The 17,824-nt window shown below is 37.4% G+C and overlaps 1 protein-coding gene across 3 annotated transcripts in view; it reads left to right on the top strand.

The window, feature by feature from the left end:
* Window positions 1-17,824, top strand: part of TBCD (tubulin folding cofactor D) — a 122,387-nt gene that overhangs the window by 13,764 nt on the left and 90,799 nt on the right. For all 3 annotated transcript variants that reach the window (XM_057401396.1, XM_057401399.1, XM_057401397.1), the window contains 6 exons: window positions 6,749-6,794; window positions 9,508-9,640; window positions 10,779-10,921; window positions 11,700-11,760; window positions 12,314-12,388; window positions 15,393-15,487. In XM_057401396.1, coding sequence (XP_057257379.1) covers window positions 6,749-6,794; window positions 9,508-9,640; window positions 10,779-10,921; window positions 11,700-11,760; window positions 12,314-12,388; window positions 15,393-15,487 — 553 coding nt within the window. The remainder of the gene's footprint in view (window positions 1-6,748; window positions 6,795-9,507; window positions 9,641-10,778; window positions 10,922-11,699; window positions 11,761-12,313; window positions 12,389-15,392; window positions 15,488-17,824) is intronic.

The following is a 17,824-nucleotide window of genomic DNA, read 5'->3' as shown; positions in this document are numbered from 1 at the left end:
CAGAATGATGTTTCATCATTTTATTGTCAGATCTGGAAAGGGAGACTGACTGTTTGCCATTCTAGGTGCATGATGAGACCTGCAGGATGTATAATACATTAGTGTTTTGTCATAATTCCTTTGAGTTTGGCTTTGGCTCTATCCACCTGTTCATTAGTGCATACTAAGCGAAACAGGTGAATACTTAACAAGTAGAATCGAAACTGGAATGTGATACAATATACCTGGAAGCCAGGAGCCTTCTTGCATTTACATTAGTTTTTCCTTCTCTCTGGAATAGGAGAAAGCGTTTCAGGCCAGTTTTATTTGTGTCCTACAGCTCCTAACTCCTGTTCCAGTTGTTAGCTATGAGCAGACTGAGCTTCTAAAACCTTTCTTGCATTCAGTCTTCCATTTTTAATTTTAGTTACTACAATGTAAGCATGAATTAGATCATTAGGGAATAAAGGTTCTCAGAATATGTGTGCAGGTATGTGTGTATGGAGATGTGCTTAAGTGGAGTAGGAAATATTTATTTCAAGAGTTTAATATTAAGAACTTTGTAACATACTTGTAAAGATAACGTTAAACGAAAAATAGCTGAAAATAAAAGTAGTTTTTAAAACAAGTGAACCATTTCTCTCAGCCAAAATTCTAACAGTCTGTACAGAAACATAGTAAGTAATTGCCAAGTGTGTGAAGCAGAACACATCCTCATGAGGGACAGCTAAAACTTGTGTCAACAAGCTTCAAAGTTCTTTGCCCTTTGATTCCTCCAGCAATTAATTAAGAGTCAGACTGTAGTTGCCTGGCCATTTCTTTCTGAACAAGCAGGGGGGAAAAAAGACCACTTTTCAGTTTCTGGTCAGTACAGCAAGGCAGGTTTCGGGATGACAGGTTTCGGGAATGTAACCCACCAGGGTGGGAACGACAAGTCTTTCTGTCCATCAGATCAGTTTAGGGCTGCCCCTGACTGGGTGGATTTCAGTTGGATTATGGTATTATGCTGTTTATGACCTGCATGTAGGAAATAGCTTGTAGAGAGATTGGCATGGCAGAACTGTTTTAAAAAGACACGAAACTCTTGCATTTCAATGAACTGAAACTGCAAGTTAGGTACGCAGTGAGTAGTTCGACGTTGCTGCACTTTGATCTGCCTCTTTGTGGCCTTAAGTCTTGGTGATTAGGTATGCTACTGTTTAATCTAACTCAGCATTATGTGTAGAACAAGTACTACTGTTTCAGGGTTCCTGTTGGAACACGCAGCCTGCATTACATATTTTAATTCCACCAATGCTTTTTCCTTTTTTTCTCTTTCCACCTGTTGTCAGTAATCTATCATTTCACAGCAGGTGTGTACAAACAGGAGTCTCTGCTTATAACATTTCAGATTTAGGTTTTAAAACTGCTCTCTTTAGTTGAAACTGTTGTAATATTGAATTCAGTTCAGTATCGAATTAAATTCACTTTTGTGTTTAGACGCTTGGTGAATTTGAAGGATTATTGATGTTGGATTTGTGTATTGGAGGGATTCTAAATGTTGGATTAATATGACTCAGTTTTTATTATTTTTTTTAATAACATTTGTTTACTTGAAGGAAACTTCTAACCTGTTTCAAGAATCTGCATTTTAAATTCTCTTGGTCTGGAGGTTTGCTTTTAAACCTACCATTATATCAAACAGCTTTTTAGTTATTGCTGCAGGGTGCAGCACTCCCAGTTCTTGCGTGACAGAGATGTCATCATGTTGAGGTAGCCTTGGGCATTGAAACTTATTAAACCTTATTTGTTTTATAAGTGATTCAGTATACAAGTGTGAGTAATAATTAAAAAAAATAAAACGCCCTACACAGTGATCTGATGAAACTCAAGAGTCTTAAGAACAGGGCATTTCCCTGAGCTGTCTCTAATGCAAAAGTTATTTAGCAATAGCTACATGCTTATGTAAATTTTGCTCCAGGGAAGAAAGAACTCTCTAACTCTATTCTTTCGGACCCAGAGGCACAAAAATAGACTATTTCTAAATAGAATGTTTCCCAAGTCTCTATATTTTTGGCATTCTCAAAGAATTAGTGATGTTAGGATTGTCTGTTGGCGTTGTTTTTTTTTTTTCTTTCAGAAGTTGTCGTTGCTTAGTGTGTTGGTGATAAAGGTTTACAGCAAGCAATGGTGATGTAAGGAGAAGAGGAAAATTCTCGTGTCTGCTGATACCCAGGGCTCTGACCCCTTTCTGGAAGCACTGCGTCTCCTCTCTGAATGGCACTGAATATTCTAATGGGGCTTTGTCTGATACTTCTTTCTTTCTTTTCACCAGAAGTACTGTAGCTACTTCAGGGCTTAGGAGCTCTGTTATGCTAAGACTGTTTCTTTTCCTGTTAGGCTCTATTGCTGATTTTTAGCTGTCTCTTCTCTTTTTTTTTTTTTATATTTCTAAGTATTTAAAATCTGTGGTTTTAGTCTTGCTAAGGTAGAAAGGAAGGATTCTGTTAGCTCTCCGCATGTTAGTCTAAACTTTTCAGGCTCTCAACTGGTAAATAACTAAAATCTTAAGAAAACTTACCTCCTTTTGCCACCCGTTTAACTGGGCTCTGTGTTGAATTTTGTCAGCTTAAGCACCATGTTGATGCCCTGACAAACACGTGTGACTTACAGAAGGAGTAGTATTTTACTGTGTTGAAGACAATAAGAATAAGGGCTTGAACTAATCTATTTTGCCATTAGCTGCACATATAATGCATGAAATATTCGCTACTTTCAAGTGAATTTATTATTCTGACAGCATGGCCTCCCTCACCTTGTTTACCTCCCCACATCTGGCCTGAAGGCAGGGATGGCTGATAGCTTTCCCTGGACCTGAATGTTGTGTGACTACTAGGGGGTGCTCCAGAGTAATGAAAGATCATTTTCTTCTCTTCCCATAGAGGCTGAAATTATCCTCCCAGTCCTTGACTTGGCTGGTTACGACCAGAGGGTAGATGCAGAGTTGTGTCTCCTGCTTGGCAGGAAGATATACTTGCTACCAAACAGTCAGGCCACCCTTAATGGTGATTTGTATAGCTTGGGGAACATGTCCTGGAGATGATCCTGATTGATATAGCTCATGGAGGTCGGGCCTGGAGTGGGTTATGCAGACAATTGGAAGGTGTGGTGTGTTTCTCCTGGATTACTAAGAAACTAGGCTTTGTTTTCCTTGCACCATGCTATTTCTAAAGCAAAACCAGACTTGACAGTCGTCACTGCTTGCACACCACTGATTTTCTCTAATTTGTAGGTGGCTTAATTATTTATAAGAGAGGGAGTCACATACTTTTCAACAGTTCAACAGGTTGGGTAGGTTGGTGTATGCTGTATGTCCTCATTAAAGTGAAGAGGCCATGGCGTAACTTTGATTGCCTGGATACTCCAATAGACGGGCTCCTTACTTTGAGTCTTGTCAGTTGCTGACACTGAAATGTCTATGCAGGTGGCAAACCAAGCTTATTAATTACTTTGTTTGTATCAGATTTTCTGAAATGGTGTGCCTTGGACATTTTTCTTCCTTCAAGGCAGGAAGTTTAAGCTGGATACTGTAATGCTGATCTCTCCTTTTTTCTGTGTGTTTCTGTTAATGTTTGCTGTTCTGCAGCATGTACTTTTATTTTCAGTATAGTCCTTGTGAGCTGTAGGTTTGCAGGATTTTTCTGAGACAGTACCTTTGACCTACTGTAGTACATACTGGAAGAAAATACATACCCCCCTTCCCCAAAGGCTAAAGTTAAAGTGCTCTTTTATTTCCCCTAGAAAACATACATGCTAAGCTCAGAAGTTTGGGAAATTTGGACTTGGGAATGCTTTTGCATACTTTGACTCATAAAGGAGTAATGAAAACTTCTTTTCTTGACATTTCTACAGTCAGAACAAGACCCAAACACTGGATTTCCTGCTGGGTTCCATTTCTGAAGAGCTGCTATGATGATTCCAACATCTGAAAGTATATTAGAAATCTTTGCAAGATTTTGCTTGAGACTAGATGTTCTGTTTTAAATATTAGATATAAAAATAGGTTGTTACTTAGGTTTACAGTCACACTGTTGTAGGGAAACAATATATGTTTCACCTTTCTGTTAGAAAATAATAGATATAGTTATGAAATGGAATCTGTCAAGTTCACTGTTCTAAATTGAGGCATAGGTTTGTGAAGCTGTTTTCTTCCTTTTGGGGTATTTTTTTAGAAGAACATTAAAAAATTATGGTACAATATTTGAAGAGTTTTCTCATTTCCTGCTTGTGTGTTGGTTAATTTCTTCCCACATCTTGCTTGAGGTGCTTCAAGTTCTGTTTTTCCTGAGGAGTCGAGCTGAATTCGAAGTTGGCCTTAAGGATGTGAAAATTCATAGAGAAGATCATAGGAAGATGCCAGAATTTGGGAACTACAGAAGTCTGAAAGTGTGTAGATGTTTTCAGGATTCTTTTCCACCTTTGAAGCTGCTCCTGGATAGTGTGCTGAGAAGTGAAGGAGGCCTGGAGCCACTCTGCTCTGGAGCCAGGCTGAGAGAGCTGGGCTGGTTCAGCCTGGTGAAGAGAAGGCTCCTAAAGGGGAGACCTTAGACCAGCACCAGTGCCTGAAGAGGCTACAGGAAACCTGGAGAGGGGCTTTGGACAAGGGATAGGACAAGGGGAATGAATGGTTTTAAACTGACAGAGAGGAGATTGAGATGGGATTTTAGGAATAATTCTTCAGTATCAGGCAGGGGGTTGGAACTAAGTGATCTTTAAGGTCCCTTCCAGCCCAAACCATTCTGTGATTCTATGAAGTGTAAGCATAGACATCCAGATGCATTCACCTACGAGTATTCACAAGGCTGTATTAAAAAGCTCTTTCTCTGCATTATTACTACTTCAAGAGTTACACTGTTTTGTTTTGAATATGCTTGAATATAATCCTAATAATTTGGAGGCAGTCTGTGTGTGCTTTAGAAGCACTCTTTGCTCTTAACTGGACTTTTCTACAGAAAAGAGGATATTTGTGAAGATAAGGTGCTGCAGAAATGCTGCAGGATCTCCCAGCATCTGCTACCAACTTGCTAACCTTGTGCAGAAACCATCTAAAAGGTTTTTAAAGCAGAACACAGGAACCAAGTGATGAAGAACTGAGTTTCTGCATGTTTTAGCAGAGAGGTGGAAAAATTTTAGAGGCACTCTACATTTGCTAGTTACACCAAAGATCTGTAGAGTGTCTGTCATCTTTTCTTTAGGCTTTTTAACACAAGCAGAGTTTTGTTGTAAGTTAGTTGGAAAATGTTTTTTTGTTTGGATACTGGTATGGTGTATTGAGAAAAGCTGTGCTATATTTTTACCACTCATGTTGGTATTTGTTTCTGATGGCTGCTCTTCTGGGCCTGCGGTAGTTGTGTAGCCTTACTCCTTTGTAAATAAATGTCGATTGTTAATGGATGCCTTAGAGTTGCTTAGTTACTTGTAAAACCATTAAAAATCTTAAAAAATTTAATGTATATTATCAAATTCCCCTATATAGCTTGCAGCAGAGCTGATCAGAAGTGCTAATTTAGGATCCCAAAATGCAGCTTAGTAACAAAACAAACTAGAATGGGTATGTAGCCTGAAGGTGTTTTTATTGCCTTTGTTGCTCTTAACCACACCTGCAGTACAGGAGGCATGTGTGTGTTTGGTATGTGTGAGAAAGTACATATTTTTAAGGTAAGTCTGTTCTTGTTTAACTCCTAGGCATATTTATTGTGGAGGGTTTTTCTTTTCGTTAATGACAACACAAGGAAAAAGAAGTGACTGAACACAGTTTTTGATGCATACTAAGTGAACTGAGGAAACTTTCAATGTTTAACATGTTTTTGTCAGGTGTTAGTAGCCCATTTGTCTCACTCTAGTGCTGGGGCTTAATATTTCTGGGGTATTTAATTATATATAAAATTATTCTAGAAGCTTTTTGCTCTTCTGTAAATCCTTCAGCACAGGAATTCAAGGTTGTTGGAGGTATGTTTGTAGCAGGCTTGCAGTCAGAAATTTCTGTAGCTGGATTTGTTTAGTTTAACATGGAGCTCTCAAAAGCTGTTGGGGAAACAGGATAAAATACTCAGCAGTTTAGGCTGGACTGTGTCCTGCTTGTCACTGTGTGGTTGCTGCTGTTCACTACCCTCACTTATATGTGTTCACCTCTCATGCGGTGACCAAATGACACGTTCTCTAATAAGTCGTCAGCAAGGCGTATTCAGTTTGAAGATGTTCAGTGCCAGGAAGTCCTAAACAGGACCTAGAGTTCCCCTGGGTCTTCTGCTTGTATTCATGTTCTGCAAATTCTGCTTCACTTCTTAGAGGTTCAAAGCAACATGAGCTGCTTGAGATAATAGGTGCTGTGGTTGCACCTGCCCTGAGCTTGTGTGACCAAGCACTGAGCTGGATGGTTCAGAAAGCTGAGCTGGCTGAAAATTAGTGCCTTCCTCCCCCCTTTTATTTTTCCTTTCTCATTTTTTTACCCTTTTTCATTCTGTCTTTAGAGTCTTTTTGGCCAGCTCAGCTCCCTGAGTTGGCTTGCCTACATGATTGTGTGGATGGGAGGGGAAGGCTGAGCTGCAGTATCCTTGACTTACAAAGAAGTAAAACTACTCCTTGAGACTCTTTCCCTTTTTATGCTATTTAAATTAGTAACCATTACTGATCATTTCAAAAGCATAAAGTATTTTAGAACTATATGTTTGATATAATGTGTTTTAGAATCTCTCTATTCTCATGTTTGTTTTCCTTATTTTAATTGTAGGCACAGTTATTTAAGCATGCCAAAAGAGAAGATTGTTTACCCTATGGTAAGTTTGTAATATCCTGATTCCTAGTTTTAAGCTATTCCAATTAAAAAAAAAAAGGGGGAAGAAAGATTAAACTGATAGCAAAGGGTGCTGTAAAGAGCGAAATCAACAGGGAAGTTATGAACCATGCAATGAGGGGAGGGAAAAAAAGGATGACATGGAGGAAGGAGCAGAAGCCAGTGTGGAATGTTATGTTGGAACAGCTCACAAAGAATTTGGGATTGACCAGTTGCTATAATACTGAGCTGAACACAGAACATACAGACTATAAGAGGTGGAAAATATGTTTCAAAATTCATTAGAATATAAATTGGTTTTATACACAGTGCTGCTGGAAATTTTGCAGAAGATCTTTGAATTTCTACATAAGCTCAGGATTTCAGAAAACCCAGGTTTAAAGAACCAGCTGTGTACGGGACCAGGTAGAATCACGTAGTGATTCCAGAGAGAGATTATGGTGGATGCAATTAGGAATAGATAGGGACCCAGAAGGAGAGCACAGAAGTTTCTGAACAGTGTAGCTGCATGTTGGAGTTACATTCTTCTCCTGGAATATGGTCAGAGCTGCCTACAAAATGCTAGCTTGTTTTTTATTGATAGCAGTAAAGAGAGGTAGGGAAAGATGATGGCTAACTACAGAACACTACAAAAGAGCTTGTAAGTTTTGGGAAGCTTATCAAAGCACCAGAAAATAGGGTTTGTGCTGTTCACAGGAATCAGGCAATGATGTAAACTCACTTTAGAATGCAGCTTGTGATTTCACTCAATGGAATTTTGACTTCAGTGAAGAAACTTCATAGGTCTTGTGGGGGAAGCAGTTCCCTTCTCCCAGTTACTCATGTCAGAGATGCAGATGCTTCCATACAAAATACCTGAGATCTGAGTAAACGTGGAGATAAGATAGTAAGACAAACAGAATGGAATGACGGTGTGTGCTTGTCAGAAACAGACAGAAAATATTGATGAATGTCATCACATAGAAATAGCAGACAGCACTGTGGAAGCTTAAACAACAATAGGACTGACAGATATGCAGAATAATAAACAGGCTAGATAAAATATGGTATAATACAAAATTATGTAGTTTAAAAGATGCAAACTATACAACACAATAATCATAATCAATATGAAAAGAAGATATTTGGCTCACAGCACTAACCCAGCTGGTAAAATTAGAGGTTTTGGCCTACGGCTCATAGAATATTAAATAGTTACAAGTCTAGTAATAAGAGAAAAATCAGGGGCGTACCAGTGAATAAATGCATCATAGAAAAAATAGAATGCTCATGACTAAGAAGCAGATATTCATGCAGAAACTGTTTGGGATAAGAAAATGTGAGAGACAAAAAGTATTGAAGATTTTTAATTATAACAGGTTCTAACAGCTCTGAGGATCAAATAGGAAAAAACAGACAAATGACAAAGGAAGATACTGTTTGAAATCATTTACAACATAGAACATCATTGTAAAATAAGCACTAGTCCTGAAGTCATTTGCATGGGTCCATAGATATTTTAGTGATTCAGGAGTTGGAAGGACTTGGAAGAGGTTTATATTTTGTTATTGTTTTTCTGTCTGTGAATATTGATGTTTCTGCACTCTCTTTCTCATAAACCATTAGTTTCTAGCTTTTACAATTGCATAAAAATCCAGGTAGGAAGGTATCAAAGTAGGCATTATTACTGGCTTTACTTTTTGGTCTGGGTGTATTCTATTAGCATTTTAGTATGTCAGGATAAATTATAAGCCTTTTTAAAATCTGAGGAGATTTTTAAGTGGTATCCTACATTTTCTCAGACTTTGGAACAATTGTTATGTCTTTGATCTCGGAGTATTTTGAAAACTCTGCTCCAAGACTGGAGTAAGAGGTTGCAAAGCATTTTCCCAGTGCGCATCCATATTTGCAGTGCTTACAGCAAGAATGACTGTCCTTCAGAGCCCAAGCTGTTGGTCTCTATTAACTAATGATCAGCCTTCAAAACAATCATTAATTGTTTTGGGTTGAAAACGCAGGAGGACTGTTTTACTGGTAACAGGAATCTGTTCTGTATGAAAAGTCTGAATCCTGGAATTTTATATTCATTAATCCAGGATTCTCCTTTCGTCTCTGTTTTGTTTTTTTTTTACTTTGCTGGACAAATAATTTTGTTACCTTTGATGTGCCCAAATGAAAGGTTTTGTTGCTGACTGTTTACACATACACAGTATTTCTCATGTCTAAATGGTTATGGGCATTCATCGTCATAAAAATTCCTGTGCCAGAGGAGTTGGTGCTGCCTGAAAATAATACATGAGGAAAGGGAACAGGAATAAATGAGGATTTTCTTAGTCTTGAAACTGGCTGCAGAGTAGGTGAATTAGATTTTCTGACTCCTGGTTCTGTTACACTGCCGGCAGTTCTTAAACCCTGAAAGATGCTGGAACATGTCACTTCCAGTGAGGAGCAGAGGCATAAATACTCTAGGAATCTAGCTTCACTATAATTTTCATAGTCAAAAGTAATGCTTAAAGCAATCCTTCCTGTTTGGTAGGTGAAGAGTATTACCACTATTTGACCAGTGTCAGAGCTACTACAAAATAGGTAATAAGGCATTTGCATCTTAGTAGTACCTTTAGAAACCTAAATATTCTCAGGAACTTTCAAAACTTTACAAAACTGATGTTCTTACTGAGATTTTTCAGGTTTTATAGCATGTTTATTTTCTTTTACAGCTGCTACTGTACTTGAGTGTCTTGATAACTGCAAGCTGTCAGAAAGTAATCAGATGGTTCTTCGCAAGCTAGGGATGAAACTTGTTCAGAGACTTGGACTGACGTTTGTGAAACCAAAGGTAGCAAAATGGAGGTTAGTTTAAAGCTGAAACAGTTAAAAAAAAAATTAAATCCAAAAGCACTCAAAAAGCCAAGGAATACCTAAATGCATGGATTTGACACTGTCCTGTCCTCATAACCTCCCCTATAAGAGAAAGAAAGAAGTCCCTGTGTTACTTGGGAATGAGCTCCTTCTTCATTTGCACTATTTGGAAAAAGTAGATTGCTTCCACTGTATTTAGTTTCCTGTGTTTTTTTTTCCATTTTTGTACAGTAAACTAGTGCTGGGACAGGCCAAATCTTTTCACTTCTCATGTTGCACATTACACAAGCAGAAGCCTGTTCCTATATAATGCATAACTTGGTTTAAATGGGAAGAAAGTGACCTTTGTTACTGAAGTTGGTTTAGTACAATTTTGTAAGAGTGAACATAACTTTTTCCATTACATAGTTCTACCCTGATTCGATAGGAGGTTCACAGGGGAAAAGTGGCTTGCAATCCCACTTTGGTTTTGCATATTAGTCAGGTTTTGGTGTCTGGTTTTACTTATTGCCAGAGGGCAAACTCTTTTCTAGATTTCTCGCACTGATATTTTCAAATTGCAGGCTCCCTTGGTGACTATTTTTATTGTGTTTCTTTTACCAACTTTTGAGAACGTCCTTAGGCATAGAAAATTCTCTTTTAGGCAGAGAGTGTACTGTGCCCAATGGCAAAAGTCAGTTTAATATGTAAAGCGTATCTCTTCTAAGAATGTATATACACCATGGGCTACATATCCGAGTATAGCTTGGTCAGAAAGTACTAAGCTTGCTTTAACATTTACAAGCCAATCTTTAATAAGTTGATTTTATTAATATTTTAAGTTTTGGAGAGGTTTTCATGGCATGGGAATTTTGCCTCTCTTTATTGTCAGCAGTGGAAAATAGGTTATACTGAAACAGGAAAGGGAGAGACATTTAAATAGTCTAGCTCTTCTTACCTTGGAAAAGAGACAACTGGGTCAGGAGGAGGGGGAGGAGAGTGTGATACTTTAAAGCAACCACTTACTAACCGGAGAACTGTACCCTGGGAGGTGTAGCAACTTGATCAGCAGGCTTTGTGACAGGATGCACCTATTTCAGCTGGGATTTCAATGAGACAAATCAATTAATGTGTCCGTTCCTTTGTGCAGATACCAGCGTGGCTGTCGATCTCTAGCTGCCAATCTGCAGGCTCAGGGTTCAGTTGTGCAGAGTCAAATGACAACAGTTGCCATTAGTGAAGCTGATGATGAAGAGGAATATGACATTCCAGGAGAGATTGAAAATGTTGTAGGTGTGTAAAAACTGAATAAAAATTATTCTAATGCCTGCAAGTTAAACATATATTGAAAAACAACCTTAGGGCTAAGAAAATAATGTAGATATCTGTGCTAAAGTGAAAAATTAGAAAGACTGTAAAGTTTAAGTCTATGCAAGTGACTAAAATTTACTGCATTTTTCCAGATGATTTGGATTTCAGCATCTCAAACAGAAACTCAATACTGCAGTATTTGTTGTGGGGTTGGGGCATGGGTTTACTGAAATATAGTATGAAAGAGAGAACTTGAACCTTTCACAGACAGAAGGATGACTTAAAACACATAGTGAAAAACAAAACAAAAAGTTGTGTTAAATGAAAGCTAAAGAATTATAGCTGACGTTTTTAAGATGTCTTAGTAACAAAGGAACAGCATTTTTTATAAGTGTGTGGTCATACAGCAGGTGCTCTGCGAGCTTGGTGGTAGATGTGCTGTTATCAGCAAAAATTGCATCAGAAGACTTTTATAACTGAATAATCTAATGAACCACTGGAAAAAGCACCATGAGCTCCATTCTGCATCTTCCATAGTACCTGAAATTTCAAACCAAATTCTCTTTTAGAAAACGATTTTGACATCTATCTTGTTTCTTTGATTTTCAAGTCATCCTGGTGTGAAAAAGAGAGGTATATAGAAGTATCTTTATATAAACTAAGAGGCATTTATGTTAAGAGGAAAATTAATTTTGGAAGTTTTAATCTTTCTGTTGTTAAATGAGAATAATCTGTTTTGTTTAAAATAAATTATCTGCAGAGCAATTGCTGGTTGGACTGAAAGACAAAGACACTATTGTCAGGTGGTCTGCAGCAAAAGGGTAGGTTTCTTATGGTTACACTAAACTAATAAAATACAGTAAACAACATAGAAATACAGTCTGGTGTAATCCAAGATTGATAATTTCTGTGTATTGTCAGTATTCCCAGTTACTTCAAATAGCTTTAGCACAGCTGATGTTACAAAGCCATGTTTGTAAGTTTGTCCAGTATGAATTTGTGCTGGTCTTCAGGAAAATTTCAGATAGAATATGAATAAAAGGAAAGAAACAATCTGGGTAAGACTTGAATTGATGGGTGTAAAATAGCATTTCTTCAAAATGTTTAGTTGTTTGTTTTTTTTTGCCTTCTTCCACTTTAAAAACTGTATTTCTCTGTTAAGTTTGCTGCTGTGTAGCTTTTGCTTCAAGTTGGAGATTGTTGTTGTAGGGTAATGGTGTTAGGGCAGTGTATTGTCATCTTGAAGTCAGCCAGTCTTACTGTAAGCTTCCAGTAGCTAGATTTTTTTATAGGACTTGTATATCAAATGCAGTAATAATGAATCACTGTTGGCTTCCCTCCCCCCCCCCCTTTTTTTTTTCCTATCTTCTGTAGAATTGGTAGAATAACTGGAAGACTTCCCAAAGAATTAGCAGATGACGTGATTGGGTCTCTGTTGGACTGTTTTAGGTAAAAAAAAATCTTATTTCAAACTTTACATGTACATGACATAATCTTTACTTATGAAACAGGAGAGCAACAGTTAGAAAGGCAGGTCTAAAACCCTAAATTTTGTTGCTTTTTCCCCAGATTTCAATTTTTTTTATGGCACAGTTGTGCCGAGGGTGTTCAATAAAGAAGTTATTCCTAATCCTTCCTCTTGACCCCATTCTAACGAAATCTGGAAGGACTGAATTTGAGCTTTAGGAAAATAAAAAATACTCATTAACTTGTTGCTTTAAAAATCCCTGGTGTGCTCATATCTTGAGTATTGGATGCATCTTCAGAAACATAATAGAACTGGAAATGGTTTTCAAAATCTTTATGTGAGGAGAGGCTAAAACATGTAGGAAAAGTGATGGGTAAATGGGGTATAATGAAGGTTTGTGAAATCCTGAGTGTCATGGAAATGATTGCTCTACAGTATAAGGTAGGTTTGGAATAAAGAAAAGATGGTGCTTATTCACAGAGCACATAGCTAAACTGTAAAAACTTGTTACTGCAGAGAGTGTTGCAATATGCTTGTTCATATACTGGACTTAAGGCGTGTAATATGTCAGAGATGTTTTTGGGCTAGCTGAAGCTTTGGTTTGATCACATATAAAATCATAGAATCAGCTAGGTTGGAGAAGACCTGTAAGATTATCAAATTCAACCTTTACCCAGCACTGCCAAGCCTGCCAATAAACCATGTCACTAAGGTCTTCATCTATAGCTGCTAGGATGTTCTTTTGATGCGCTTTGTTGTTGGGTGTCTTGTTTCCACATCCATATAAAGTGTGTGAAGGACTAAAGTATTAAACAAGTACTATATGCTTTTTTTTTCCTATCAAATTGCTCATCAGGTCTGCACTGAGTACTTGAGCTTTAAGATCTGACTTAGTGTTTTAGGGTAGGTTAATAAAAAGAATTTCTTTATTGGCAAAAAATACTGTTAGTGTTCAGTCTGTCACTCAGATGTTTAAAAAAAATCCTCTCATTCTGGTTGTGAAATAGCAGCTCAAAGGATAACACATTAAAAAAATAAAGGTATAAAGTCTTAGAAACTTACAAGGAAAGTATCTGCCTTGCTGATACTTCCACTGTGCTACTGTGATTAATTTAAGAGGTGCTGCTGATCTCAATTATCCCTGGAGCTTCAAAGACCTGTACTCACTGTGTTTTCTTTCCTTGTTTTTCAAGTTGTAGGGGTGAGTAATCCAACTAGTAATTGAGTGACCTGCTTTCTTCAGAAACACCTGGGAACAAATGTAGACAAGGACAAAGGGAATCTCTTCTGTACTCTTTACACTAAATATCTAGAGACCAAAATCAAAATAATTCAGTTGCTCATCAGAGGCAGTTTGTTGTATCTCTTGGTATAAGAAGAAAGGATTCCTTAAATGTAGAGAGGTTAAAAGACAGACAAGGAAGAAATAAGTAATTATTTTTCACAATTTAGTGAGACTATCAGCACAGTCACGTAGGGGTTTGGATGATTCCTTATACTGTCCAATATACTTATAAGGATCCTGGAAAAAAGGTGAACAATGGTGTGAGGAAATCAACTGATGATACAAGCCTATGTTAAGTAACTAGACAGTAAATGACGTATCCCTGCCCACGGCAGGGGGGTTGGAACTAGATGATCTTAAGGTCCTTTCCAACCCTAATGATTCTATGATTCTATGAAATACAATATCTGATGAGTGCAAACTTAGGGAAGGAGGCAGCTTAGTTGTAAAACGGTTATCACTATGTAGGAAAGAGATCTTGAAAACACTGATACTTCTGTCAAAATGTCAGAGGAATGTTCAGCAGCTGTCAGAAAAAAGAAGGCAAAGGGAACGTTAGGTATTACAGGAGAGGAAGAGATAACAAAACTGAATCACTGAAAAGTGATTTAACTGATGGGGATACTTCCAAGTGGAAAGAAGGACAAGGGATATAATGGGGATACATAAAATTATAAATGTGATAGAAAGAGGGAAAGTGAGTAATTGTAATCTTCACTCTTCCTCGTAAGGTGAGAACTGGGAAGCATCCGGAAGTACATTTTCAGGCAATTATAATTAAACTGTGGAAGTCATTGCCACAGGATGTTATGGAAGCCAAAAGTGTAAAGGGAGTTCAAAAAGGGATTATACGAATTAATGGAAGAGGGACCCAGCAGAGATTATTAAATATGACATTCTGTCTGCAACCTCTGGCTTGGGAAGTCTCCATACAGATTGCCAAAGGGAGGAGGAGGCTAATACGGGAATGATCCTTTGTGCTTCATCTTTGCTAAGTATCTGCTATAGGTCCATGTCAGAGACAGGATGCTGGCAGAGCTGAAGCTTTGATATGGCCTGCTTTGTGTGTTCAATATTTTATTCTCAAATTCCTATTCTTAGTTTAATACAAAATGAGCTTTTTGCATGTCTAGTCGTGCAGCGTGCAGCCTTTTCCCTTTTACTCCTTTATCTGACAGTCCACCAGAAATTGTGTACCATTTGGGGTGTTTTTCGGTTGTGTTCACTACAGGTTGCTCTGGTTTGGTTGATGTTTTTTAAAGGTGGATAAGCACCAGTTTGCTCACTGCATAAGCTCATACAAAGTGTTTATTGGAAACTGTCACCTGAACCTCTTTGGCTAGTTAAAGACTGTGTTTGGCACTAAATTAGTTATTTTGGGAATGTTCTGTAAATCCGTGTGTCTTGCCAAAGTACTAGAAAGTTGTTTTCCTTTTCTGGATGTCTTCTCTATTGACCTTCCATTTCTGCTGGTAAATGGGGGTTTTGCTTATTTGATGTTTATAGCAGTATTTATATTGCACAAAATAGGAAAGTACGTTCAACCTCATATTTTAGAATTCTAACAGGATTCTATGATTCTATGATTTAAATCACAATGCTGGTATGGGTTATGTGTCTTTTAAAATGTTGGGAATTGACCATGAAAAATGAAATCTGAAAAGGGTCTTAACAAAAGCTTGTCTTTGTTCTAAAATTAGTTTCCAGGAAACAGACAATGCATGGCATGGTGGATGCCTGGCTCTGGCTGAATTAGGCAGAAGAGGATTGTTACTCCCTTCCCGAATTTCAGATGGTGAGTTGTAGTTGCTGAATGTGAGTAAGTTCATGAATTAACAATCTATAGTATTAGACATTGAATGTGTGGCACTAGACTGGAATTTGCTCATTTACTACTGACTGTAGTTTTGAATTCTAGAGTAAAGGAATATGCCTATGGGGATATTTGAGGTACTTCTGCAAAAGCATTGTCTTGGGTGTGCCTTTATATGCTTAATAAATTTTTCTTTCCAAAATGAAATTAGTTTCTTGGGGTTTTCTTCTTTCTTCCTCACTCCCATATTTCTCTGTGCAGTTGTATAAAAATAATACCGCATGTCTATATACTGTGTCAGTGTCATTATTTAAGTAGACTATATTAACTAATTGATGACTAACTTACACTTTAAAGTTAGTAACTTATGCTGTGTGTTTCTGTATAAATTTCAGAGGTCAATTTAGCGTAATTTATACATGAATGTGTAAGCTTTTAATGGTTTTTTGAAATACCAGGATGGAAAGAGAAATAACAGGGCAGAGGAGTTATTTCTTTGTGTGTTCTGTATCTATCAACATATATTGAAGTACAGAGATGTTTATGTGGAAGAAGTAGTTTTCTGTTTAGTGATTTTGGTCATTTTTCGGTAGAGTTGAAATGACAAAAACATAAATTAGCAGTATGCATCTGCTGTTGGGCACTTTTACAGCAGTATTTTGGGCTAGGTGGTTCTGATCTCATGTGGTAGTCCTGTGTTGACAGCAAAAGTTGAACTCTTAATTTTCAAAAATGTGTCAAAACTGGTGTTTCATCCTGGTAAGTCAGGTTTCCAGATCATTTGTATTCTGAAGATCTGCTGACTTGTTGTAGAGGGAACTGTAAAATACGGTATTTAATACAGTCTGTTATTCTGTCTCCATTGAACAAGTTCATGTCCAATACAGTATGTGGTTTGCATGTCGTAATTTTTGAGCAGCTAGCTGTCAGTTCGTCTTCCTTTTCCAATTACTTTTGTCCTTGTATGATAAAGATGAAACAGTTAAAAAGAAACTCTCTATTCTATCAAGGAATTGGAATAGCCTCCTGTAATAGACTTGTTTATATCTAAAGTGGATGTTCTGTGCAAGTTGGATGTTGTGTAGGACTACAGAGGACATGAGTGACTCCTGGCTCTGCCAGTGAATTGAGCTGTGCTGTGAAGCCATCTCTCTTCACTTTTTAGGTTGATTTTTTGTATTTGTAGAATGGGGATGATGGCTGTATCCTCCACACCCTTCTTTTTCTACAGAGAGGCAATGAAAATATATTGCTGCCTTGGAAGGTCATTTTAATATACATGGATTTATATGCAAATTTTTGTGAGAGTGCACAAGATGTAGCCTTCTATTACTGCTATGGTACTTCAACATTGGTGTATTAATATATTAATAATGGTGTAGTATTAGTATCCTTCTATTTAATATTGGTGTGGAAGAATTGAAAGGTGAGATAGGAGGGATCACAACCATGGCAGCGAGGCCTTTCTAGGAAGGAGATAAGTATAAAGGTCTAAAGAAAAATAATTTTACATAAACTGGAAGTTTCTTAATTAAATTGGGCTAAGAAATGCAACAATTATTGTCTAAGAAGATGGGTAAAGAATCTAGTCAGAGATTATCTTGGCTGAACTGCAGCTCCTTTGGTTTTCTGGTACTGAAGAGTTACACAGAGGCAAAAAGGTACGATACTGCAAACAATGAGTAAAAGAGGATAGTCTGAATTTGTAGATTAGAATTTGGAAAGACTTGGACATAAAATGGGATGCAGCTAGTGAAGAATATAACTGGTAACGACAAATAATGTATCTTCATCAGAGTCAAACCTTTATTATCATTGGGCAGATGGGCTGCAGAATAGCCATGCACACTTGACATGGTTCCTTTTGCCTTATTTTCCCTTTTGCTTTAATGGCCCTTTTTTTAATGGGCTTTTTTTTTTTTTTTGCCTAGAAAAAAGTTTTTTCTCTTTGCTTTATCTCCTGCTATGGACAGTTTCATACATCACACTTTCTTACTGCCTTGCTGTTGTAATCTGAGGTAATCAGACTTTTTCTGTTATCTCAGATTGATATTCTTGGGTTTTGATACTCTAGGAAAAGCTTTGCTCTATGAAAGATGAAATTAAACATCAATGTTGTTATTCTTGTTTCTGACCTCAGAAACTTAACCCCTGTAATTTACTGTTTGATGAGAGACTTCCTACAATGCTCGGGCTAAGCTGTTAGCTCAAACCATCATAGCACAAAAAATTAAGAAAAACAAATACTCTGGGAACTCTGCATTGAATACAGCTCAGCTTCCTGACATGGGTTTATATCTACTTATAGTGTTTTGGCAG

This window comes from Pezoporus wallicus, unplaced genomic scaffold (assembly GCF_028554395.1).
Source record: "Pezoporus wallicus isolate ANWC-B61680 ecotype Strahan unplaced genomic scaffold, APGP_CSIRO_Pwel_v1 contig_8702, whole genome shotgun sequence".
Classification (NCBI taxonomy): domain Eukaryota; kingdom Metazoa; phylum Chordata; class Aves; order Psittaciformes; family Psittacidae; genus Pezoporus; species Pezoporus wallicus.
The sequence above is the reverse complement of the archived record's forward strand: the minus strand, read 5'-3'. Positions and strand labels throughout refer to the sequence as shown.